Source organism: Acinonyx jubatus, chromosome A1 (genome assembly GCF_027475565.1).
Source record: "Acinonyx jubatus isolate Ajub_Pintada_27869175 chromosome A1, VMU_Ajub_asm_v1.0, whole genome shotgun sequence".
NCBI lineage: Eukaryota > Metazoa > Chordata > Mammalia > Carnivora > Felidae > Acinonyx > Acinonyx jubatus.
This window is the reverse complement of record NC_069380.1, coordinates 123,554,142-123,577,376: the sequence shown is the minus strand read 5'-3', so window position 1 is coordinate 123,577,376 and position 23,235 is coordinate 123,554,142. Positions and strand designations below refer to the sequence as shown.

Genomic DNA, 23,235 nt, shown 5'->3' with positions numbered 1-23,235 from the left:
TGGATGTGCTCAGCAATGAATTAGAAGCAGCTTCAGTTCTGTACATGATGAATAGCAATGGGCAAGAGATTTTCTGTGGCTATGCTTCAAGTTGGTACAATCACAGTGATTAAGTCAGTTAAAAAGCCTTATTCCAAACCTACCTGAAAGTCATATTCTTCTAGAACTTGAGCACCAAGCTATTAGATTAAAAAGAAAAAAAATTCATAATGAAATTCATACTTTCTAGGAATTGCCAACTCTGTCCAAATTATGTGAAAAGAACCCCCGCAATACAGTTAAATCTGAATTTTCAATATCAGGAAGCAATACAACTAAGTGTCACTGAACAATGCATTTTAAAGTTTTAAGTAAAAAAGAATGTATACATATGGGCATTTATGGGAAAACTTTACAAATTTAGGAAAAAGACAAAAGAGGGCTTTGTTCGTTAGAAGATATCCCTGGGGATATCCTTTCCTTATACAATTAAAGCTAAACCAAAAAAACCCAAAAAACAAAACAGCTTTTAACAGTATAGTTACCAAAAATTAGATTCAAAGTTACTTTCAAAACTCTTGTCTAACCATAGCTGTTAAACACGAAGATGCTAATTACTCAGTCCTAATTTTTCTCCACTTTGCAAAATACTATACTCCCAGTACAGTTACAGGCTTTAAAAAAAAAGTAAGGATTTTCTCATCATTTAATGTCAGTTAATAAACATGATTCCACTTTTCTAGGCCTTCATTGATTTTCATTTGTATGTCTTGTTAGGGCTGATATCCAGGTTTAAAATTTCAAGAGTATGTAAGTTCACAAAAGTAATCATTTCAGTAATTAGAACTAAATACAGCCACAAGCAGTAATTTTCAAATTAAATTTTTGTAAAGTTGTTAGATCTTTAAGGGAACCAAGAGATTATGTAAGTCACCTCTTCTTTTCACAGATGAGAAAACCAAACCCAGAAAACCAGCCCTATGTCCTCACAAAGTGATGAGAACCTTGATCTATGTACTACCAGTGATATGCTTTATCCCATATCACATAATTCTGAAAGTTGTGTTTTCCATTATTCTAGTAAATAATTTCAAAATAATAAAAAATAAATTCCTCTCAAGATGACACATAATCTATATACATTACCTTTCCTAAACTAATGGTAATTAGTAAGGTAACCTTGAGTGTCTTAACCTCATCTTCATTTGTACAAAGTTTTAACTGGTCTTCGTAGTTATTTGCAGTGATATTACTGACAGTTAATGAGTACTTAAAAAATTTTTTTTAATGTTTACTTTTATTTATTTTGAGAAAGACAGAGCACAAATGGGGAAGGGGCCGAAAGAGAGACAAGACAGACAGACAGACACAATCCGAAGCAGGCTCTACGCTCTGAGCGGTCAGAATTTTAAGCCTGACGTGGGCCTTGAGCTCACAGGCTGTGAGATCATGACCTGAGCCGAAGTCGGATTCTTAACTGACTGAGCCACCCAGGCGCCCCTACTGAGTACTTTACTGGGTCAAGAATCATGCTTTATTATTTCATCTCATCACCCCACTCACACCATTTTTGAGGTGAGAAATATGAGGGTCAGAGAAGTTAAGTGACTTTCCCTGAGTCCAACGGTATTAAGTGGCTAGCAAGTCTGACTCTTAGGGCCCAGGTTCCTAATCACTACAGCCCAGTGTAGTGCAGTTCCAAAACCACATTCAGGTTCAAAGTGGATGGAATTTGTTTTGCAGGTAAACACCTCCCAATCTGTGGACCTCTGCAACTGTGGGAGCTGCTGGCCATGCAAGAGTCATAGCTTCCAGAAAGACTTGTGGCTGCAGACTACCTTGCACCAGCTCTGATGTAACTCCTTCTTTGGGCCTCCTGTTCCACTTCCTAGCACACTGTGGTTACCTGTAAAACTACAAAAGCTTTTTATTTTGCCCTAAGCACAGAGATCTAAGGATTGACCAGTGGGAGCAATAATGAAGCAGAGAGCTCTGCACGGCTCTCTGGGCAGAGACAGAAATATTGTCCACAGGTTGGTTCCTGAGCCCGATGTACACTCTACTCTCCACCCATTTAGAGCTATTTGAACTATACTTGCAGTTCACTTATCAGCAGAGGGCCTGTGTCTGTTCCCCCTGCACCTCATGAAGTCTCCCTGTAAGCTCCTTTCACCTGTTTCACAACTCTGCATTCTTCAGAACTTGGCATGGACCTCCCATTTCCCTGAAAACCCTCCCTACACCAGTCTCACTCCCAGATGACTAAGAGCTGCACAACCCTTGTCATCAGTAGACTGTTACCTTGTTAAACTCCTTTGCACGCATCATCCCTCCTGGGTCCCTAGCACCTTGGAGTCTGGTTCACAGAAGTCACTCAGAGTGCTCTTGAAGGCACAGATGGTGGCGGTGTAAGGGGGGATGACAGCACTGGTAATGGACATTCACCCTGGCATGTTTACTACTCTAGCCTTTGGTTTTTCTGGAAAGAGTATGCAAAGACTAGACAAAAAGATATTTCAAATGACCCCACATCTGACAGGCCTGTCTTCCTACAGCCCATCAGCTTCCTGGGACCTTGCCTGAGGAGGCCAGGCAGCTGATATAAACCTTGTGATGATGTGCCCAGGACACAGTCAAGCCCTGTGATTGCAGCATTTCAGCATGTTTGTTCTCCTACGGGAGATGGTCTTGGATTATTCCCAAAGACAGCAATACATTGTGTGGCACCAAGATATTCTCCCAACATTGCACCTATGAAATTTTCACATAACCTGAAAAATCCGACTCACTTTATAATAACGTACACTTTACAAACAACTCTTCGTAAACACCGTTGTTCAGTTAAGACGTGACTACATACGCAATCACAGAGGAAAAACTGAAGAGGTTTAAAAGCGGCAAATCTAATTCAGATACTGAGGAACTTTAAATCAGAGTTCAGCAGAATTCACAATACAGTATTGACTTCTGCAAAAAGCCACACTTATATTTAGTAGAATACCAGTAATTCATTATTGCAAAGGGAGTAAAAACATATTGAAAACCATTTCACAGTGGAGATGAGGAGTATTCCAGATGGAGGAAACAGCACATTGAAAATAAAGACGGTGTCCTGAAAGGGGGAGCTAAGAGGGGAGCAGACCTGGTCACCAGGGGCTTCTGAGCTAGATTAAGGAGTCTGGACTTTATTCTGAGGATGAAGGAAAGTTCCGTGGACAGAAGTGTCAGGGTCATACCCTCACTGTAGAAGCCTCACTCTAACTACAGTGTAGGGAAAAGACAGGAAGACATGTCTAAAAGCAGGAGGCTGGTTAGGAAGGAGGGTTTGCAAGATCGGGATGAGGTGACAATAATGTGACCCTGGATTAGCAGCCGTAGGGTGAATTCCAAGGCTAGCAGGGAACTGGCAACAGTACAACTGGAGCCTGCTTGGATGCTGAGGATAAGAAAGCCAGAAGAATAAGAGCACAGCAATGAGGGAGATGATAGCAGGAGTTACCAACAGGCACCCAAAACAAGCAGGAGAACTGAGGGAGAGGACAGAGAAGGTGGGGGGCAGGGTGACAGGGATTCAGTGTGGACACAGGGCTACAGCACCTGCCGGAGCTGTACCTTCTAGAGAAACTATCCCAGAGGCAGTAGGATGCAGGGTTCTGTCAATGAAGCCAAGACATTTCAGGGACCAAAATCAATAAGAATGAGTCAGCAAAGATATAGTTAATAATCTCCTGATATATCCTTTCTCTCTAGTTAATGTCTTTCTTTTAATCTTGAAATGTGGCTATTTAGGAGTTTAGGCCCTTAGTGCAAGAAAAAGATCTGGAATAAAGAAATGTATCTGGGAACTTCCAAATATCTGAGAATTTAGTATGTGATAAAGGGAATACTTTTAATCAATAAACAGTGCTGGGACACCTAGTTAGTCATTTGTAGACAATGAAGTTAGACCCTGTACCATTCCTTACAACTTCAGATGGATCAGAAGTTAAAGTTGTTTTTTTTTTTTTAAATACATAAAAATATTAGAAAATGCTGGTGAATTTGTATAACTTTACAATAGGGAATAGTAAGAACCATTACTTATACGGTGTTTACTGTGCACCAAGCACTCACTGTCTGAAGAGCTATATAAACACTCAGTCCTCATTGTAACTATGAAATGGTATCTTCATCTTACAGTTAAGAAAAGTGAAATGCAAAGAAGGTAAGTAACTGCCCAGTTACACTACCTGGCAGTGGTGACACTCTGACTATAATTCATGCATCTGCACTCTTCAGTACTACACAGCACTGCATCTCTAGAAGGCCATGCTATAAGACCTAAATGCAAAAATAATGAAAAGAAAAAACTGAAATCTGAAAAGACAAACTTTCTTTGTGGAAAAACACTCTTAACTGAAATTCATAACATAACACAAAAGTGGAGGAAAACAATTGCAATACATGTCAGAGCTATTCTAACATACAAAGGGTGATCACAAACCAACGGGAAAAAATAAACAGTTCTTACCCATGTATGAAAGAAAATATACCAAAGAAATATGAAACTGTTAATAAATATGACAACTTGTCCAATAAATTATTATGACAGCTTGTCCATAATAAATATGGCAAGTTGTACAATGATGTTAAAAAGCTAAAAAATGCAAATTAAAATAAGAAACCATCTTTCATCTAGACTGGCAAAAAATGAAAGATGGATGATGTCCAATGATAGCCAAAATGTGGGGCCACAGGCAATCTCACATACTGTGAAATAAACAGAAATAAATATAAACTGGTACAATGTTTGATGATGCAATTCAGCTATACAATCAAATTTTAAATATCCATGTCCTTTGACTCAGCAATTACACTTCTGAATATTTCTTTTATAGAAATAAATTCTCTAATACATAAAAATGCATATACGATGGCAGTCACTAAAGGTTAACATAACAATCCAAACACAAACAATATAAATGTCTAAAAACAGGAAACTAAGAAAAAAATAGAAAACTGGCTAATGAGACATTCATATAACAGAATATTATTCAGTCATTAAAAAGATAGCTCAGGGACGCCTGGGTGGCTCAGTCAGTTAAGTGACTGACTTCGGCTCAGGTCATGATCTCTCAGTTAGTGGGTTTGAGCCCTACATTGGGCTCTGTGCTGACAGCTTAGACCCTGCAGCCTGCTTCAGATTCTGTGTCTCCCTCTCTCTCTCTCTGCCCCTTCCCCGCTTACACTTGGTTTCTCTCAAAAATAAATAAACATTAAAAAAAACGAAACAGATAGCTCCATGTTTATCAACACAACTAACAAAATACTGTCACGAAAAAGGCAAATTTATGGGGCGCCTGGGTGGCTCAGTCGGTTAAGCGTCTAACTTCGGCTCGGGTCATGATCTCACAGCTCGTGAGTTCAAGCCTCACGTCAGGCTCTGTGGTGACAGCTCAGAGCCTGGAGCCTGCTTTGGATTCTATGTCTGTCTCTCTCTCTGCCCCTGCCCTGTTCACACCCTCTCAAAAATGAATGTTAAAAAAAAATTTAAAAAAAAGAAGAAAATTTTGTAGTCTCCAATGTACAGTCCTTTTTGTTAAATGATAAAGATACAAATTAAAAAAATAATTGTTCTATTGCTTTCAAAAGGGCTGTCCAATCATTTTAATAATGAAGTTTAATTCTATAAGTCCTGAATCCCAAAAACATTATTAGGACCTCATAAAACAGCACGGAGATGTCATTGTATCAGAAGATTGAAACATATTTTCATAATTCAAAATAAATTTAGATTAAAAAGCCTAAAACTTTTTCAGGAATATTAATATCTACATTAGTCTGTCACATCTTTTATAAAATCTAAGTTTCAATTAAAATTATCTTATTTACTACCCAAGCAGAATTTAAGAATATTAATAGAAATCCAGAAGATAAAGAGATGCAGCCAATTAACCTCAAAGGAGAAAAAAGGAAGAAATGTAAATGTCTGTTTCAAAACACTTATCACCTTAAAGCATACAGACTTTTCCAAGTAATTAAACCAAAAACCTTGCAGTCATTAAGTAACTTGATCAGTGTTAAAAAGTCAGAGCTTACTGCTTCACTCTTCACAGTCTAACTAGGAGAAAGGTCAGGATATATCCCTAGTGGTAGTGATTAAGAAGGATCATAAAGAAACTGCAGGGTAGAATATGATTCAAGCCAACAAATAGAACAAAAAAGATTTTCCCACAGAGACAATCCACACGACATTTCTAATGAGTGGCATACAATTTTACAGAATTCTAACGGACTCTTCAATTATTTAGTATCATCAGGGCTATGTAACTACCTATTCTAGATAATTTAGAAGCTTACCACTTTAAGGATCAAAATACTTGCTACAACTATCTTGAATGAAAATCTTACTCAATATATTACAAACATTCTAATTTCCGTTCGCTGAATAGAAAGAAACACCACAACTTTGTTATGATGAGCCACACTCGCCATTATAAAAAACAATCTTCTTCATAGTCATTCTACAAATAAGGAAATTGGTGCTCAAGAAGTAATGTGGAAAGTTTTGTCATTCAAAAAATTCATAATCTGAGAAGCTATCCAGGTATGTGGAACAGAATGTTCCCACACTAGGTGTCCCCCAACAGCAATGCTGTGACATCCTCCTCTCCCTCCCTCTCTCCTCTCTGGCTGTCAAATATCTCTGCCAGTATTGCTGCCATCAGGGAACCTGTCCCTCATACTCCTAGTCCTTCTAATTGGCTGCTTTTGATTGCTGTGTTTTAGGGACACCAAATGGACAAGAAAACAAGAATATCTTAAGTAAGTGTCTGTGAATCCTGAGCCAATGCCCTTGGAACTCTCATAAGTGTAAAATCAAAGAACTTCAAAGGACAGATTTTGTTACAGGCTCTTTGGCGGCGGAGAGCCTTTTTTCCCTACATCTTAGTGCTAAACCATGTTCTAGATAGGGAGGCTGCTGGGTTTAGTTACCATCAGTAAACTTTAAAATGTTTTCTTTCTGTTACGTGGGCTCTTGGTTCCTGAAATCTCATACAGTATTTGCCTAGCAAATCTCTTTAGTGCAAATGTGAACTTCTATTTACTACAAGTTGAATTACTATCAAAAACAGTTTAATAAATTTTACATGAAGTAGGGTTATATTGGGACAAGAATCCTGGAAATGGTATTTTAAGTTTACATTACATTACTAGTTTGTGAAAAAGGAACAATTACATTAATGCATAACATCTTTATGAGTATATTTATTCATATGAATACATTGGCACAAGAACCTTAAAACAGTATCTTAAGTTTACATAACATTTTGAGAACTTGAAAAAAAAGGAATCATTATATTAATGCGTGGCACCTTTATGTGTATATTTATTCATATATACATAAATATGCATACACACACATTTTCAGTACCCTAGTAAGTGCAAAAGAATTACATACACACAGTAAGCTCTTCTTACCTACAACAGATTACCATGCAGTAGAGCAGTCTCCCCTTATCCACTAGGAACACATTCCAAGACCCCCAGTGGATGTCTAAAACCAGAGATAGTACTGAACCCTACATAAATTATGTTTTTTCCTATATGTACATACCTACGATAAATTTATAAATTAGGCACTGTAAGAGTAACAGTAACTGACAGAATAGAACAATTATTACAATATAATTTTATAAAAGTTATGTGAACGTGGTCACTTTCTCTCCAAGTCTTATTGTACTGTACTCACCCTTCTTGTGATGATGTAACATGATAAAATGCCCATCTGATGAGATGAAGTGAGGTGAATGATATAGACTTGGCGACATAGTGTTAAGCTACTACTGAACTTTTTTAAAAAAAATTTTTAACGTTTTTATTTAGTTTTGAGAGAGGGAGCATGAGTGGGGGGTGGAGGGAGGAAGAGAGAGTGAGAAAGAGAGAAAGAGACAGACACACAGACACAGAATGTGAAGCAGGCTCCAGGCTCTGAGCTGTCAGCACAGAGCCCAACGCGGGACTTGAACGCATGAACCGTGAGATCATAACCTGAGCCAAGTTTGGATGCTTAACCCACTGACTGAACCATCCAAGGCCCGCCCCCCCACCCTTTAAAAAATTTTTTTTAATGTTTTTCTTTATTTTTGAGAGAAAGAGAGAGAGAGACAGAGCATGAGTGGGGAAGGGGTAGCACTACTGAACTTGTGATGACAGTGTCAGAAGGAGGAAGGAGGATCATCAGACTGCGGCCAGCCAACTGAAACCTCGGAAAGTGAAACCATGGGAAAGGGGGTAAGGGACTACTATATAGCTATTTCCCCCACACCACATTAAGCTGTCCTACCTCAGTCAAGACACTTGGCATGTCTAATAGTCCATATACCTCCCAATGAATCTATCACAAACTGAGAACTTGGAAACAACAATCATCTAGGCTTTTGCGGTTTATTCGTGTCTCAGCTAGGTCCAAGGGTACTGTGACCAAAGGCGACAAACAGATGATCCACTAGGTTAAACTTGCCATTATTATCCTTACTCATTTATTCCACAAATATTTACTCTGGGGGTCTACTCTGAGCCAGGCATTTGCTAGGTGCCGTGTCCCCATCCAGGCACAGGCACTGCCCACACAGGTCTTATAATCTTCCGGAGAAGGCAGCAATTCATCAAATGAGATAACAAATGTAAAATCACAACATTGACAGTAGAGAGACACTGTGCTACAAGCCAGTCTGAGAGACCAGGGAAGAAAAGCTTCCCTGAGGAAGTATCAGTGAGCTAAGGTTTGAACAAGGAAGTACTGACTTGGGACTGGGGAAGAGTGTTCCCGGCAGAGGGAGCATGCAGTACATGCCAAAGCCCTATGGCGAGAGGTGGAATGCTGAGTTTGAGGAAATGAAAGAAGGCAAGCCAGCAAAGAACAAGGGCAAGTGTGATCTGAGACAGCCTGGAGAGGCGCAGGGCCAGACAGGGCAGGGACTGGGTAGAGCATGTTAAGGATTCTCTGTTTTTAACCAAATAGAAAGCTTCTTAGAGTTTTTATATTTAATCTTATTTACTTTTCTAGAGGAAAATTGTTATAATCAGATTAACATTTTAAAGTCATCACTCTGTGGGCACCTGGGTGGCTCAGTCAGTTAAGGGCGTGAGTCTTGATCTCAGCCAGTCTTGACCTCAAGGTCCTGAGTTCAAGTTCTGCATTGGGCTCCACACTGGGCATGGAGCCTACTAAAATAACATAACATAACATAACATAACATAACATAACATAAAAATAATCACTCTGGCCATATAATAAGGAGAACAGATTAGAAGGGAGAAAGCAGGATACAGGGGCAAGTCAGGAAGCTACTACATTAGTCTAAATAAGGGATCATGGAAGCCTGGCTTAAGGATGTGGTAACAGTCAAATCCTCAGCCTCTGATGGTGGACTATACACAAGGAGCTGTCAAGGGTAACTCCTAGGTTCTGGTTCTGCCATTCCATAAGCCGAGAACGTATTAGTAGAACAAGGTATAGGGAAAGTCCTGAATTTGATTTTAGATATCTGAGTATGGCTCTGTTACACAGACAGTTAGATATTAAGTCTGGAGTTCAGGAGAGGTCATGGTTAGGAAATTCGGCAATCATTTGTGAACAGTCAATAATTGATCTCAAGGCATTAATGAGGGTAGGGATGGAGAAGACAAAATGAAAGAAGCCCTAGGATCAACCTGAAGATCTTCTAATATTAATGTTCAAGAGAGTGATGATGGGCCACCAAGCAAGAACTGTCAGGGTGAAGAAGATAATCAGGAGGATTACCCATCAGTCCAAATAACTAGCCACTTGAAATATCAGAAACTCATTTTCTCACTATTTGATACTTTGAGCATGGCTCTAATTACTTTGCAACTACACTGAGCTATTAAACTAATTATTTTGTTATACATAATATGAAATCAATCAATATGGTCAGTAATTGCTAAACACCAGCTACTGCTACTAAATATCAAGCCTAAGAGACAGTTCTTGACTTCAAAACTTGCCTTAAGCTAGACCATGATTAAAATCACATCAAAGTAAATTATTGTAATCTTCAGATACACTAATTTAAAAATAACCACTTTGAGAAAATTAATCCATCCTAACATTTATGAGCACCTAACATTTCATGGGTAGCAGACACTAGTCTAGGTACTGGGCAATGGTATAAATAATAAGACAGAGTTCCGCATTTGTTAACAACTGATATTTACTATTCAGAATGCTGTTAGACCAGTTTGAAGGTTATTTGATAATATATCAGTTAAATGACTTATTTAGGCAACAACAAAAAAGTAATGATCAAGTCTATTTGTCAAGAGTAAAGTCTCCACCCAGTGTCTACTCTCTCCTTACTCCACATACACTCAATATATTTCATGTGATAAACTTAGTTAATGCACTAACTACAGCACTGTGGAAGCTCCAGGGACTTCCTCCATTCTTCAAGAGGTCTGATGGCCTCATTAATGATTTCCAGGTGACAGACTGTACTCTCAGAAATATATGCTTGGTGGTTATTAAGAACTTAACAGTTCTTGGCACTCTATGACATGTCAATCTATTAAACTAAACTAACCAGACTGGTATTCCAAAGGACTCCGTCACTAATAAAACTCCCTTCCATACCAAACATACCTAAACCAACTGTGATATGCCATAGAGTATATAAAGACAAGGATATTTTCTTGATTATCTTATGCCATAGAGCATAATTTACATTTCCCAATATTGTTTTCTTAACTAGCAGAGTTGCTGTTACTAATAATTAAGAGTAAAGTTTAAAAGCACCATTGGTATATATTGAGTTTCTTGTTCCCCATACCTCCATTTTCTCTTTCAAGAAAAAAAAATCACATCTGAACTTGCAGTTCTGTATATATGCCTCTTAAGAATATAGCCAGAAACAGTTTGAAACTCATCTGTATCTAGATTTCCTTTTTCCATTACTGTAGAAATGGAAAAACTACAGCATATACCTGTCCTAAGAAAGGGGAAAAAGACCAAATGCCCTGCAGAAAGTAAAACAAAGCTACCACCCTTAACTACTAATCTGGAAGGCCAACTAATTCCTGAGAAAGTTAGGGAGGTACCATCATATTCACTGCATGAATAAGGTGTGGAATGCTGTGGATGAGATTCAGAACACTAATTTTTAATCTGGGTGTCTCTCTGAATTCACATCTCTCTTAAAGCACTTAACATGGTACTGCTAACACATGCATACTAGAACCCACGAAGAGAAACAGAGACCATGCATTAATGATCTTTTTCTCTAATACAAAGACTATCATCTTGTAGAGATTCTTAAATGTTGGATGAATGAAATAAAAAAAGAACAACAACAAAGGAGCAAGGTCCAGCTAGACAGGAAGTTTCTCTCCATGTATGATGATTTAGATAAATGAGTGATTTTAATTTCAGCTTCACTTCCCTCCACTTCCGATTTAATACAGCACAAATCAAGAAATCTAAGAAAAACTCAACATGAATCAATTATTTTTCATGCCTAACACAATAAAGTGATCTAGTACAGTCTACTTATATTACATATACAAGGCCAGGTTACAGAAAACTATGCAGTATATACATATAAAGAGACAAATACATTGGCAATGGCACTCAGTGGAGACCTATTATGTTTACTATGACTCCTGCAGAGTAACTTCCTCCTTAAAAATTATCAATTAATTTAATTATTAATTTGAAAAAATAAAAGCAGCATAGATGGTGGAAAGAAATGAACTGTGGAGTCAGACTGACGGAGCTCTGTCTTCTAGTTATGGGATCAAAGGGCTTTAGCATCACCTATAAGTTTCCACCTCTTGAAAACAGAAATTACAAAGCCTTGGAGGGCTGTAACTTGTCTGACCCGCAGAAGGGAAGAAAGGTGACTACATAAAATGAATCCAAACATATCTGTATGCTCAATGAACATGTTTTACCCATAGCTAAAATCCTCTTACATATCACCTGACTAACCTCACTGTTTTGCAACAAACCATTTACTTTAATTCTGTTCCTGATTACTTCTTTCATGTTAAAAATGTTCTTCAATTATTTGTTAGAGACAATGTGGATCTATTCCTAATACTGAACATTTGCTTACATTTATCTTCTACCCATTCACATTTTTAAGTAGCTCTAACTTTTGACTTAGGATATAAAAAGAGGCCAGGATTGAGGAAAACCACCAAGTCTAAGGACTATACTTGGTATGTGATATAATCAAAACATTACCAAGGTTAGAGGTGCAATATAGTATAGTTCGTAAGCAGCCTCTGGAGACTATTACTTTTCCATACCACGTTTTTCTACTGCCTTTATAGAGAAAGACCCCTCAACCCAAGAAAATGGGTTACAAATGCAAAATCGTGCTTTCTAACTCAGAGCACTTCTGAATGCCTCATATTTTCCCTCAGGGGAATCCACTCACCATTAACTGCCTTGCCACCCCATTATTTCTTCTTCTGGAATGTTCACAGCCAGTGTCAAGGACTGATGAGCAGACAGCCTAGGCAAGCTGTAGCTGGTTATTTTGCACTCGATGAAAACAAAGAACACTCCTTTCTTTCTATATTTTGAAATCTTCAAGTCAGTAAGTCAATGACCATTTTTCTAAGACAAGCAACATAGACTTGAGGCACTATGAGGAGGTGAAACAGTACCAATGAACAGGGCTACTTCCTGGTTTTTGTATCTAACAAAATGGAGTTATTAAAGAGTATTGGAAATCATACATTAAGGAATGTTGGTTAACCAGTTACCCCTGCCAAAATCAGATATGAAAAGAAAACAAAAGTTGGCAACAACTATAACTGATATTTTTCTTTCAGAATTATATTTAATAAGGATAATCTTTGAAGAATGCATTAATTTTCTTACTTGATTTAATAGAGGGTTTGGAGATAATTCATAACTACAAAACTTACAAATTCAAATATGTTAGCTTATGAAACTCCCTCTACTGTTTTGTATAATTGTCAACTTAATTTTTTAAAACTTATTTTTAGGTAATAATGTTCCTGTATCTCCTCTAGTAAAAAAATCACTAAATTATATTTTTAACCCAGTAGCTTCTAAAAGGAAGTGAAAGCTGAGGGCTATATGAGGATATAAAAGCAGCCTATGAAATAGCTTTAGTTTTAACAAAAACTAACATTAACAAGTACAGCATATCTTGTTCTTTCATGGGGCCAGCAAATTGATAGTTAGGGTTTTTTCAGTTACAAAAATAGGATAGAGTAATTATAACTACCAAACTCACAATAGCCTGTTCAATGGAGGATAACACTGCAATTTTTCTTCAAAGACAATAAATAGGAAGAAAAAGTTCCTAATTCTGTAATGTAAGTTAAAATCCCAAACCTTTGCGTGCCACTTTCAGGCACAAAACTTTCATGGTTTCAATTATTACCCTAAAGGAGAGGGTCAGACTTAAACTTTTCTATTTTTAATATGAGTATAACTTACATAATTTATACTGCACAAATATATTTTCTACATTTCCAGTTTCTACATCCAAAGGTCAAAAACCTGAAGGAAATTCTGAAATTAAAAATCATAGGATTCTCTTTAAAACATACAATAGGTCTTTAGACAGAAGGGGTCTCCAGACCCTTACTACTACTAAAACATAAAAATATTTCAAAATCTCAAGGCTAAATTTTCCTCCAGAAAGTACAAATGAAACTGTCAAAAAAGAGTTCAATGAACTCTTTATACTCAAAGTATTTATACCAACAAATGCAAATGAATTTCAATCCCACTGAGAAGGAAATTGAAAGGAAAAATCACTATATTTCAAAAGTTTAGGGAATCAACATTTTGGTGTAGATGAAATTTGCAGGGATGACTTAGGGTGAACAAACAGCATTCTGGCTAGTGAAATTCATTTTTAAAAAGTGATTATGCTGATTAGCCCATTATTTCACACATTGCACAATTATAATCCACTCCTTAAACAAAGAGGGGAAAAATACCTACGTTATGAAATGCAAAAATTAAGCGTAAATTACCGTTTCTGAATTCTACCTGCCTCCATCTTAGTCCTCTTATTTTGTGTGGAGACAACACTAAACAACTTCTACACAATATTTTTTACAGTGGTTGCTCTTCTATATTCATAGCTCTTTAATGACCAGAATGCTGGTACTAAATTACTTACTGTATTCAAAAGTTGCTTTCGTCAGAACAGATAAAATTAACTTCTCAAATTTAAGGTTTAATATTTTTATCTGGAGCTCATTTGTAGTATCAACTGCCTTCAAAGAATTATCCTACTGAGTTTTTACTCCAATCTGCACGGAAGCAGGAAAGTGTAGAGGAACTTAATTCTCGTAAAACTAAGTTATATTTACAAGTGCACGCAGAAAACTATCACAGCCATCTCCTTTCCTTTCAAGATTGCCATGGCACAGTGTTGACCATAATTTTTAGGGTAATTTTGGGGGGGGGGCGCGACTTCCTGGTAATAAATGAACTGTGGCTTTAAATAAATAATCAAGCTCAAAAAAGTGCCAAAGAACTTTAGATAACCGAAACCAAGGATTCCTACTGTCAGATTCGTCTCACAAGGAAAAAAATCTAAGACAGTCTTTAAAATACTCAGAATAAAGGTCAGGAAACTCTACAGGGCAATGGGTAACTATCACAAAAACATTTCCAGCAACTCAAAATACTCATCAAGACTGTGCTGTGCAAACACTAGTCAGATTTTCTAAAAACATGGATTACGGCTGTCACACTTAAAATAATTTCCTTTAACATAAAGATTTCCAGTAGCCAAAGAAAGGGTCAGGCCAAGAACGTCTAGTCTGTTACTTTACACATACCGTAATGCATTGGCACTACAGGACTATGTGAGCCGAAGCCCACCGCACTGTGACCCCTGGAATCCCTCAGTCAGGCGGGCGGCCCACGCAGCTGCACCGAGCAGGAAGCACCGCACCCGAGCCGCGGTTCCCAGCCACGCCAGAGAGGCTGCGGGGAGCCACTGCTTTCAAACTGAATGGCTGACACATCCGGTCCTGGCTCTTACACCACTCCGCCAAATGCAAACTTCAAAGGCCAATTTCAAACTCCAAACAGAAGTCACTCAAGTCTCAGTGGCGCTGTCCGCATTCCCAAGAACATGTGGAGCCCCTTGAGGGACGCAATGAGAAAAACCAACTCCAAAAATATTACAAGTCCCCGAATGTGCAGTCTGCCCGCCCACAACGCTTTGACAGGCGTTACAGCGCCTTCCACCAGGAGCCCCTGTGGTCGTTCTGCCTCGGTCCGGGCCGGGCCCCGGGTACCTGCTAAGGGTCTCTGCCTGTCAAGGCCGGGAGGACCTCACCGCGTTCTCCTCCGTCCCGGGCCCCCCACCCGGCCTCGGGCTGGGCTTCCCACCCACCCCGCCCCTTTTTTTGACCACCGCTTGTTTGCAGGCTCTGGCCTCACCCCAGAGATCCCGGGACTCTCGTCTGGGGGCGCCGCCAACAGGCTCCTGCCCTCCCCCCAGCCCAGCCCCGAGGGCAACGCCAGGGTCCCACGCCGGGGGTCCTCCAAGAGTCCCGATTCCGGAGCCCCACAAAGCCAGCCCGGGGCCCCACACCTTATCTCAACGGGTCCCTGCAGCGCGGCTCGCACGCCTGTCACATGTCTACAAACAATAACAAACTCTCCGGCACGTCCCCGCCCCGGGCCCCCGTTTCGTCCCGCAGGCCAGGTCCGGGTCGCCGCCCGACGCCGGAGGGGTCAAAGGGGGTGCCCGAGGGCTCAGATCCTGGCGAGCGGCGCGCAGCTTAGCTGCGCTGAGAGCCGGGACGCAGTGCGCCGTGTCCGGGGTTCATTCATTGCCCTCGCCCGCCCCCCAAGTCCCCGCCGCATCCCCGGCCGCGCAGCTCACCCGGCTGGGGCCGCTGCAGGAGGCGGCTCGGCGGCGGTCGTCCGCTTCTCCCCGGACTCGGCCCCCGCGGGGCTCGGAGCGCCGCTGTCCAGTGCGGCCGCGGGCTCCGGAGGGTGGGCGCCGCCACGGCTCGCGGCTCCGTGGGGTTGCGGCACGGCCACAGGCTGGAAACCGCTCCCGCCCGCCGCTGTGTCCGAGGGCTCCGGCGACGGGGAAGTGGAGGAGGACGGCGGTGAGGCGGCGAGGAAGAGCGGCGGCTCTGGCAGCTGGTCTAGCTCCACACTCCGCACTTTGCGCAGCTGCCGCCGCCGCCAGTCAGCCCGCTCGCGGCCCCCGCTGCCCGCCTCCCGAAGTAGCCCCGCGGCTGCTGCGGGCGCGCTGCTAGCCTTGAGAGCACCTCCACCGCCACCCGCCTCGGGGCTCGCCGCCCGGGCGCCCGGGAATCCCGACGACGAGGCGCGATTCCCCGCCGCCGCCGCCATTTTCTCTCGCGGGCTACATTCGCTCGGCCCCTGCGAGGGAGGGAGGGGGCGGGGAGAGTGCAGGGGGCGGGCGGACCGGCGGGCGCTGCGCCGCTAGCGTAGGGCCGCCTGCGCCAACTGCGTGAGCACAGCCCGCCGGGTGCTTGGCCTGGACGGTCTGGCAGGCTCACCGGGCACGGCCAGGGAAGGGGGAGGGTACGGCATGGAGCAGGTGGAAGGAATAGGCTGTGCGCCCGGCGTCCCGCGCTGGCCTGCGAAGTGGGCTGGAACGTTGCAGTCTCGACGGTGCCCTGAGCTTTGCGTGCTGCACCCAACCCCCGCCCCTGCCCGAGCCGCCAGGTAGTCGCGGGCTGCACCGGCGAGAGGAGGAGCCTCCGTGGCGGCAGCGCGCAGCTTCCTCTCCGCCGCAATCTCGGCCTGGCTCGGTGGGAGGTCGGCCAACGGGAGTTTCAATTCGAACTTAGGTGTGTGGTGCGTTGAAGGGAATGCCGGCGAGACAGTTTGCGGTTTGTCATTCTCGCTGCCCTTTGCAGTGGTCGTCGGGGAACCCGGGCGAGGACCAACCCCCTCCCCCACCCCGCGCGGGACGCGCAGGTGGCGGCCAGGGTTCTCGGCTTGATGGAAAGCGAAAGAAACTCAATTTTCAGCAGACGTGCAGCCGCGGACCAAAAAGAATAAGTTGTTTTTTTTTTTTTTTAACGTTTTTCTCTTCCTTTGTCCTCCTCCCCCACCCCCCGCAACACGAACTACAAATGAAACTTCAGCGTTTCCTGGAATATCTTGTTCACGACCTGACATCACCGATTTGGGATACCCCTCTCACCTAGAGAGAGACATGGAGGGCGGGTGTCCCCTTATACATCTTTATTTTTTCTTCCGCTGTTTTGGGGAAGGGCAGCGGTTTACGGGACCACATAGAACGAGTTTGGGGAAGGAAGCTAGGCTGTGCAGGAAAGTGCTCGATAATATCATCCTCGGCCAGTCCCTCCTTCTCCCCCCCCCCCCCCCCCGGCCCTGCCCCGCCCCGCCTCTAAATCCGATGCCTCTAGCCGCACGTCCTTCCAAGGAGGGTCTGGCCACGGTCTGGGTTCTCTCCGCCCCGACCCCTGCAGTCCCCAAGTTGCCTAACTTGGCGTTCCGAACCCTTCCAGTCCCTGGGGCAGTCTCGGCGATAAGGTGACTTGGAATGGAAAAAGTACCATTTACATGTTAATGATTTTCGACCTTTCTTCTGGCGAGTAGATCTTCTGTGTGGCGTTTATTTCTCCCCTCCCTTCTTTTCCTCGAGCATGTTTGTGAGGGGAAACGTCCCACAACCCGGGACCTGCACCTCTTTATTTCTTTTGTGAAACGTTAATTAAAACATAGCGTGGGGGGATGGGAGGGAGAGGGTTCCTCACTAACACAAAGTAGAGCGCTGTCTTGTCAGTCTTCATAGAATTACAAGTCTGAACTGTCTACAAAACAATTCATTTGACTTCTCCAAACTAGAAAAAATGAAAGCCCCATTCCCGAGTATAAACGCTAACTTAGGAGTGTGGTGATATTGGAGGGATTTTTTAAATGGCAGTGTAAATTAGCTCGGTTTTGAATACTACTGCAACATCTGCCATAGGATGGTTTTAGATAGTTACATTCAACGGTACAAATTTTGAAAGTTTAGATAAATCTGTTAAAATTTAAAGTCTACATTTAGGCTATAATTATATGCTCTTTTAATGGTAGCCAGGTGTATCATCCAAACTAAACACTAGTTGTTTCCCAGATCTTCCCAGATTGCCACACCCACCAAATCCCAAATTGAAAGGATAAACTATCCTCTTTCCTATTTAGACAGAAAAACCTTAAAATTGTGTACACACACACACACAGAGTTACCTGTAATTAGCCTTTCAAAATCGTTCCAATTTTAAAGTTTGGCCATAGTAGCAAAGTAGAAGAGGATTCCAGTAAAACTCTTTATTTGTAGCAAATGTAACACTATCAACTAGCCCCACTTCTCTGACCTCGTCCATTCACCACACACCACCACCGAGAAACCCAAGTACTGGTCTTTTGCCTAGTTTTTGGTGCTTTGAGGAATTTTGCCCTTGATCTTTTATGTAAATATTTGGGTTGTCATTATGCACTGACAAATGGAATTTTTTTTTTTTTTTTTTTTAGAGAGGGGAGGAGACAGAAATAAGCAAAGGACATGCTTGACTGCAAAGGATGTTCTTTGTCTGCAATATGTTAATACAAAGTCTTCTTTAAGGACAATTTAACCCATGGGATTGCTACTGTAGTTTCTCAATCTTAAACATGGTAGGACTCTAGCTCTGGTTTTGGTACTGTTGGATCCTGATGTTGAAGTGCCTTAATTTGATTACTTTAATGACATAAAGGAGTCTTGTGTCTCTTCGAAGGTTGCTTGTGCATTGAAAACTTCAGGTACTATTTCCAAGTCCTTTAGTTCTATGCTTTCCCAGAGAGAAGTTTTGCAATGATTTCACTCATCCCATGACAACTTTGGTAACCTTTATCACACTTTGGTTGCTACACACATTCATTTGGAGAATCTAGCTTAATATTGGTGTGTTTCTTGATTGTGCATAAATATCACTGACATCAGAATGAGCTGATTTAGTATGCACTGGCAGAAATATTTCAGCCTGTATGTCATTCATCACATATTTATTGAGCACCTAGCATCTACGATGCATATGCAGGGAGTTTTCCTCTTCTCTGGAAATATTGTTTGTTATTTTTCTTATTTACAAAATTAAATAAAAAATTCCCATCTGCAAATATTTTTATTAGTTATTTTTCAGGCTGACTCTGAGAGAATTTTCAGATCTGTGTGTGTGTTTCCATACTTTTTTTGTAAGATATATTTTTATGTAGACATAAAGAGCAAGAATATAATGTGCAGCATAGAACGAAAAGCTTGTGTTCTATGAGGTTTATATATATTTAGTACAGAGTACTTTCAGGAGAGCTGGGCTAGAATTTGGTTTCTCCATGTTCTTTCCAGATACCATACTTCCCAGTTGTTTCCAGATGTTCCAAGTGAGGAAATCTTGTCATTTATGGGATAACTGGCCCCCTAAAAGGACATTTTCAAAGGGATGCCAGAGCACAACAAATGCTCATGGTGCCTGTATGCTTCTCCTTCCAGGTGAGTTGTGGGCCCGAAGAAAATCTGTCATACTTGTTCCCAAACCTGATTATACTGTTATAAGTGTCCTTATGAAATTTAAATACTGTCAAATTGATTGTTAGTAAAACATGGGTATGCAAATGCAAAAGGAACGTTGTTCCAATGAAAACTAAGTTAAATGCTTTGGAAAATGCAAGAAGGTAAGACCCTGAAAAAAGTCTTTATGAAATTAGTACTGGATGTGTTAACTGTAAAAGATTGGAAAAGCAGGTACCTATCAGTTCTCACTCGGCTTTAAAAAAGTAAAAGTGAAAATTGTAGGCAGTGAGATAAGTGACATAGATACATGGAACTCTAAATAGTGAACCCACACTCAACAAACCAGGGCCCCACAGCCACATACTGGTTAAGAAATCCCAAATCATACAAAACAAAATACTGTTATTTATGTTTAAGCTAAAATAAGGTATTTAAGGGGTGCCTGGGTGGCTTAGTTAAGCATTTGACTCTTCAGGTCATGATCTTATGGTTTGTGAGTTCAAGTTCGGCATTGAGCTCTCTGCCAGCAGGGTGGAGCCTGCTTGGGATTCTCTTTCTCCCTCTCTCTCTGCCTCTCCCCAGCTCTCTCTCTCTCTCTCAAAATAAATAAATAAACTTTAAACAGTAAGATATTAAGATATATGTATCTTATAAAGATAAACATATACATTTTTATGATTCCTTTTTATTAACCAGCCATCTAAATATTTTACATAAATTTGCATGTACTTAAAATCAGACACTAAATTTTGTAGTAAATAATGAAAAACAGATAATTTGGGTTTTCCTATTTAAAAATAAAACTACAACTTATGAAACTAATCTATCTCACAGTTAGGAAAATTATACTACATTTGCAACACCACTGATTCTTTGAATTCTTTGAATGAGCTATATTGGTTATTGTTTTTGATGTATGATGAGATATTCTTTTTTCATTTGACCTTTGTGGTTTATTTATGACTGTTAGTTTTGCAAAAAATATTTGAAGACTTCATACATTTTCTCAAGGTCCTCCTGTAATATTCAGTTGCTTTCTTTGAATTGTTGTCCCTGTTCCTTTTCTCTTCCTTTGTGGTCTGCTGGTTCAACTCTGCTGAATCCTACACTGGTAAGGCTTTACATGTGAGCTAAGAAGTTCACTGCCACTTCCGATGGGTTAGTTAACTTCTGCATCTTTTGCAACATTTGCACCTTCACTTTGCAATTGATTTGCATTATTTTGGGACGAAAACTGCTAAATAGGTATACAAAATTGATATCTACTAGAGCAGTGCTGTCTAATAAAATATAACGCAAGCCACAAATGCCAAGTCATATATGTAATTTAAAATTTTCTAGTAGCCACATTAAAAAAAAATTAAAAGAAACAAGTGAAATTAATTACAATAATGTGTTATTTGACGTAATATATATAAGGTGTTACTCTTTCAATATTTAACCAATACATAGAATATTACTAATGATAACTTTTACCATTTGTTTTTGTACTAGATTTTTCAAATCTGATGTGTATTTTATACTTCAGAGCATCTTAAACATCATTTTGGACTAGCTATAATTCAAGTGCTCAAAAAGCCCGCGTAGCTAGCGGCTAGTGCATTGCACTGCACAGTCCCAGTGCCATTGTACCTAACACTTATGAGTTTTATGGATTATTAAATCCCTGGTGAGGCCAGATTGGTGTATAATAAAAAAAAATTATGCTAAGTGATATTAGTTGGTCAGAGAAAGACAAATATCATATAACTTCACTCATATGAGGACTTTAAGAGACAAAACAGATGAACATAAGGGAAGGGACACAAAAATGATATAAAAACAGGGAGGGGGAGAAAACAGAAGAGACTCATAAATATGGAGAACAAACTGAGGGTTACTGGAGGGGTTGTGGGAGGGGGGATGGGCTAAATGGGTAAGGGACATTAAGGAATCTACTCCCGAAATCATTGTTTCACTATATGCTAACTAATTTGGATGTAAATTTTAAAAAATAAAAAAATAAAATAAATCCACATTTATATGTTCTGTAAAGAAAAAGTCACAACAGATGGAAATTAGTAACATATAACTAAGTAAATTATTTTCTACTTCCAGTAGTTAACCTTTCAAATAAATTTCAGGTGCTATTGTCAGTTATCTTACTAAACTACAGTTCTGATTCTGTCCCTTCTCCTCAAACTCTTTAATGGTTCCACATTACATAGAGCATAGAATCCAAATTTCTTCTTTCATTCATTCAACAAATGTTAAGTGCATTAACTCCTTTATAAAAAAAAGATTTGTAGTTTTAGTGTTTTATTTATTTTATTTATTTTTGAGAGACACAGAGACGTCGTGAGTGGGGGAGGGCAGAGAAACAAGGAGAGAGAGAATCCCAAGCAGCCTCCACACTGTCAGTGCAGAGCCCACGGCGTGGCTCAATTCACTAAACTGCAAGATCATGACCTGAGGTGAAACCAAGATCAACACTTAACTGACTGAGCTACTTAGGCACCCCTAAGTGCATTAACTCCTATGCGTTAGATACCATGCAAGGCCCAAGAATATCACAGGATCAAAGTAGACATGCTTTCTACCCTCCTGGAACTCTCAATCTATCTCCTCCTTCATACTTTCCACCATTAATTATTTTGGTCTCACCATTTACTCTATCCTGAGGCCTGAGCTCCAGTGACAAATAACTGTTCCTCGCATCACCCTGTATAGCTGTAGCTGGGAAACAGCTGCCCAGTGAGGGACTCTTTCCCAGCCATCCCTGCAGTTACATATGGCCATGTGAGTTGTTTCTCCAATAGAATGGGAACCATGGCTTTAAAGAAATGGCCCTGGCTGGGTACTGATAACTATAATACCCCCATGGGATGTCAGAGTCACAGAATAAAAAGGCTCTTTAAGTGACTAGGTAGAGGACAGCCCTTCTAGAAAACCTGAATTCATTCCCAGGGATAACAATTTATTGTTTTATGCCATTACTTATTTAGATTTAGTTGTTATGGTAATTTAATCTACCATAAATAATACAATATAATTTTCTTTGTTCACTAATGCATTGTAGATACCACTTGCTTTAGGAGAAGCGGCAATACACAGATACAAGAGGGCTTCGGTATCAGCTAAGTTGGTGTTGGAATCTCAGTTCTTCCATTATTAGTGACATGACCTTTAACAAGTTGTACATATTTTAGTCATCATTAACATGGGGATTTTCTGTTGGAGCCTCCCCTTCTCCTCCTACCGTTACCACATTTCCATGCCACCAACTACATCTCTCTGGCCTCTAACGCTTACTTTGCTGACTACATAGCCTGCTGGAAGTGGACCCTGCTCCCTGATTCAGAGCAGTCTTTAACCAATGACAAGGGTTACAGTGGTGTACTACAGATGCTTTGCACACATTTGTAAGAACCTATAGTGCACATCCCAAATGCTACAAATCAGAACTTGGGGGGCATGGGTGGTCCAGTAGGTTGGGTGTCTGACTCTTGATCTTGGCTCAGGTCGTGATCCCACATGGGTTCTGTACTGACAGCTTGAAATTCTCACTCTCCCTCTCTCCCTGCCCCCCACCCCCACCATGCTCTCTTTCTTAAACCTAAAAAAAAAAAAAAAAAAAAAGAACTCTCCCATCGTCTACCAGAGCTGTTTGTTAAACACTGACCAACATACCAGAATGTCTTACCCTTAGGGTGGGATC

The 23,235-nt window shown here is 40.7% G+C and overlaps 1 protein-coding gene across 6 annotated transcripts in view; it reads right to left on the bottom strand.

Moving 5' to 3' along the window:
• MAP3K1 (mitogen-activated protein kinase kinase kinase 1) overlaps window positions 1–16,898 on the bottom strand; it is a 77,026-nt gene extending 60,128 nt beyond the window's left edge. Inside the window, exons 1-2 of one of the 6 annotated variants that reach the window (XM_027041697.2) lie at window positions 4,209–9,196; window positions 144–179 (exon numbers count right to left, since the gene is read on the bottom strand). In XM_027041697.2, the coding sequence (XP_026897498.2) occupies window positions 144–154 (11 nt within the window). In that variant the 5' untranslated portion in view covers window positions 155–179; window positions 4,209–9,196. Of the gene's footprint in view, window positions 1–143; window positions 180–4,208; window positions 9,198–14,820; window positions 15,381–15,430; window positions 15,585–15,878 lie in introns of those variants that run through there. The other 5 variants (XM_053223082.1, XM_027041690.2, XM_053223122.1 and 2 more) reach the window with 5 other exon arrangements.
• Between the last annotated feature and the right edge of the window lie 6,337 nt (window positions 16,899–23,235).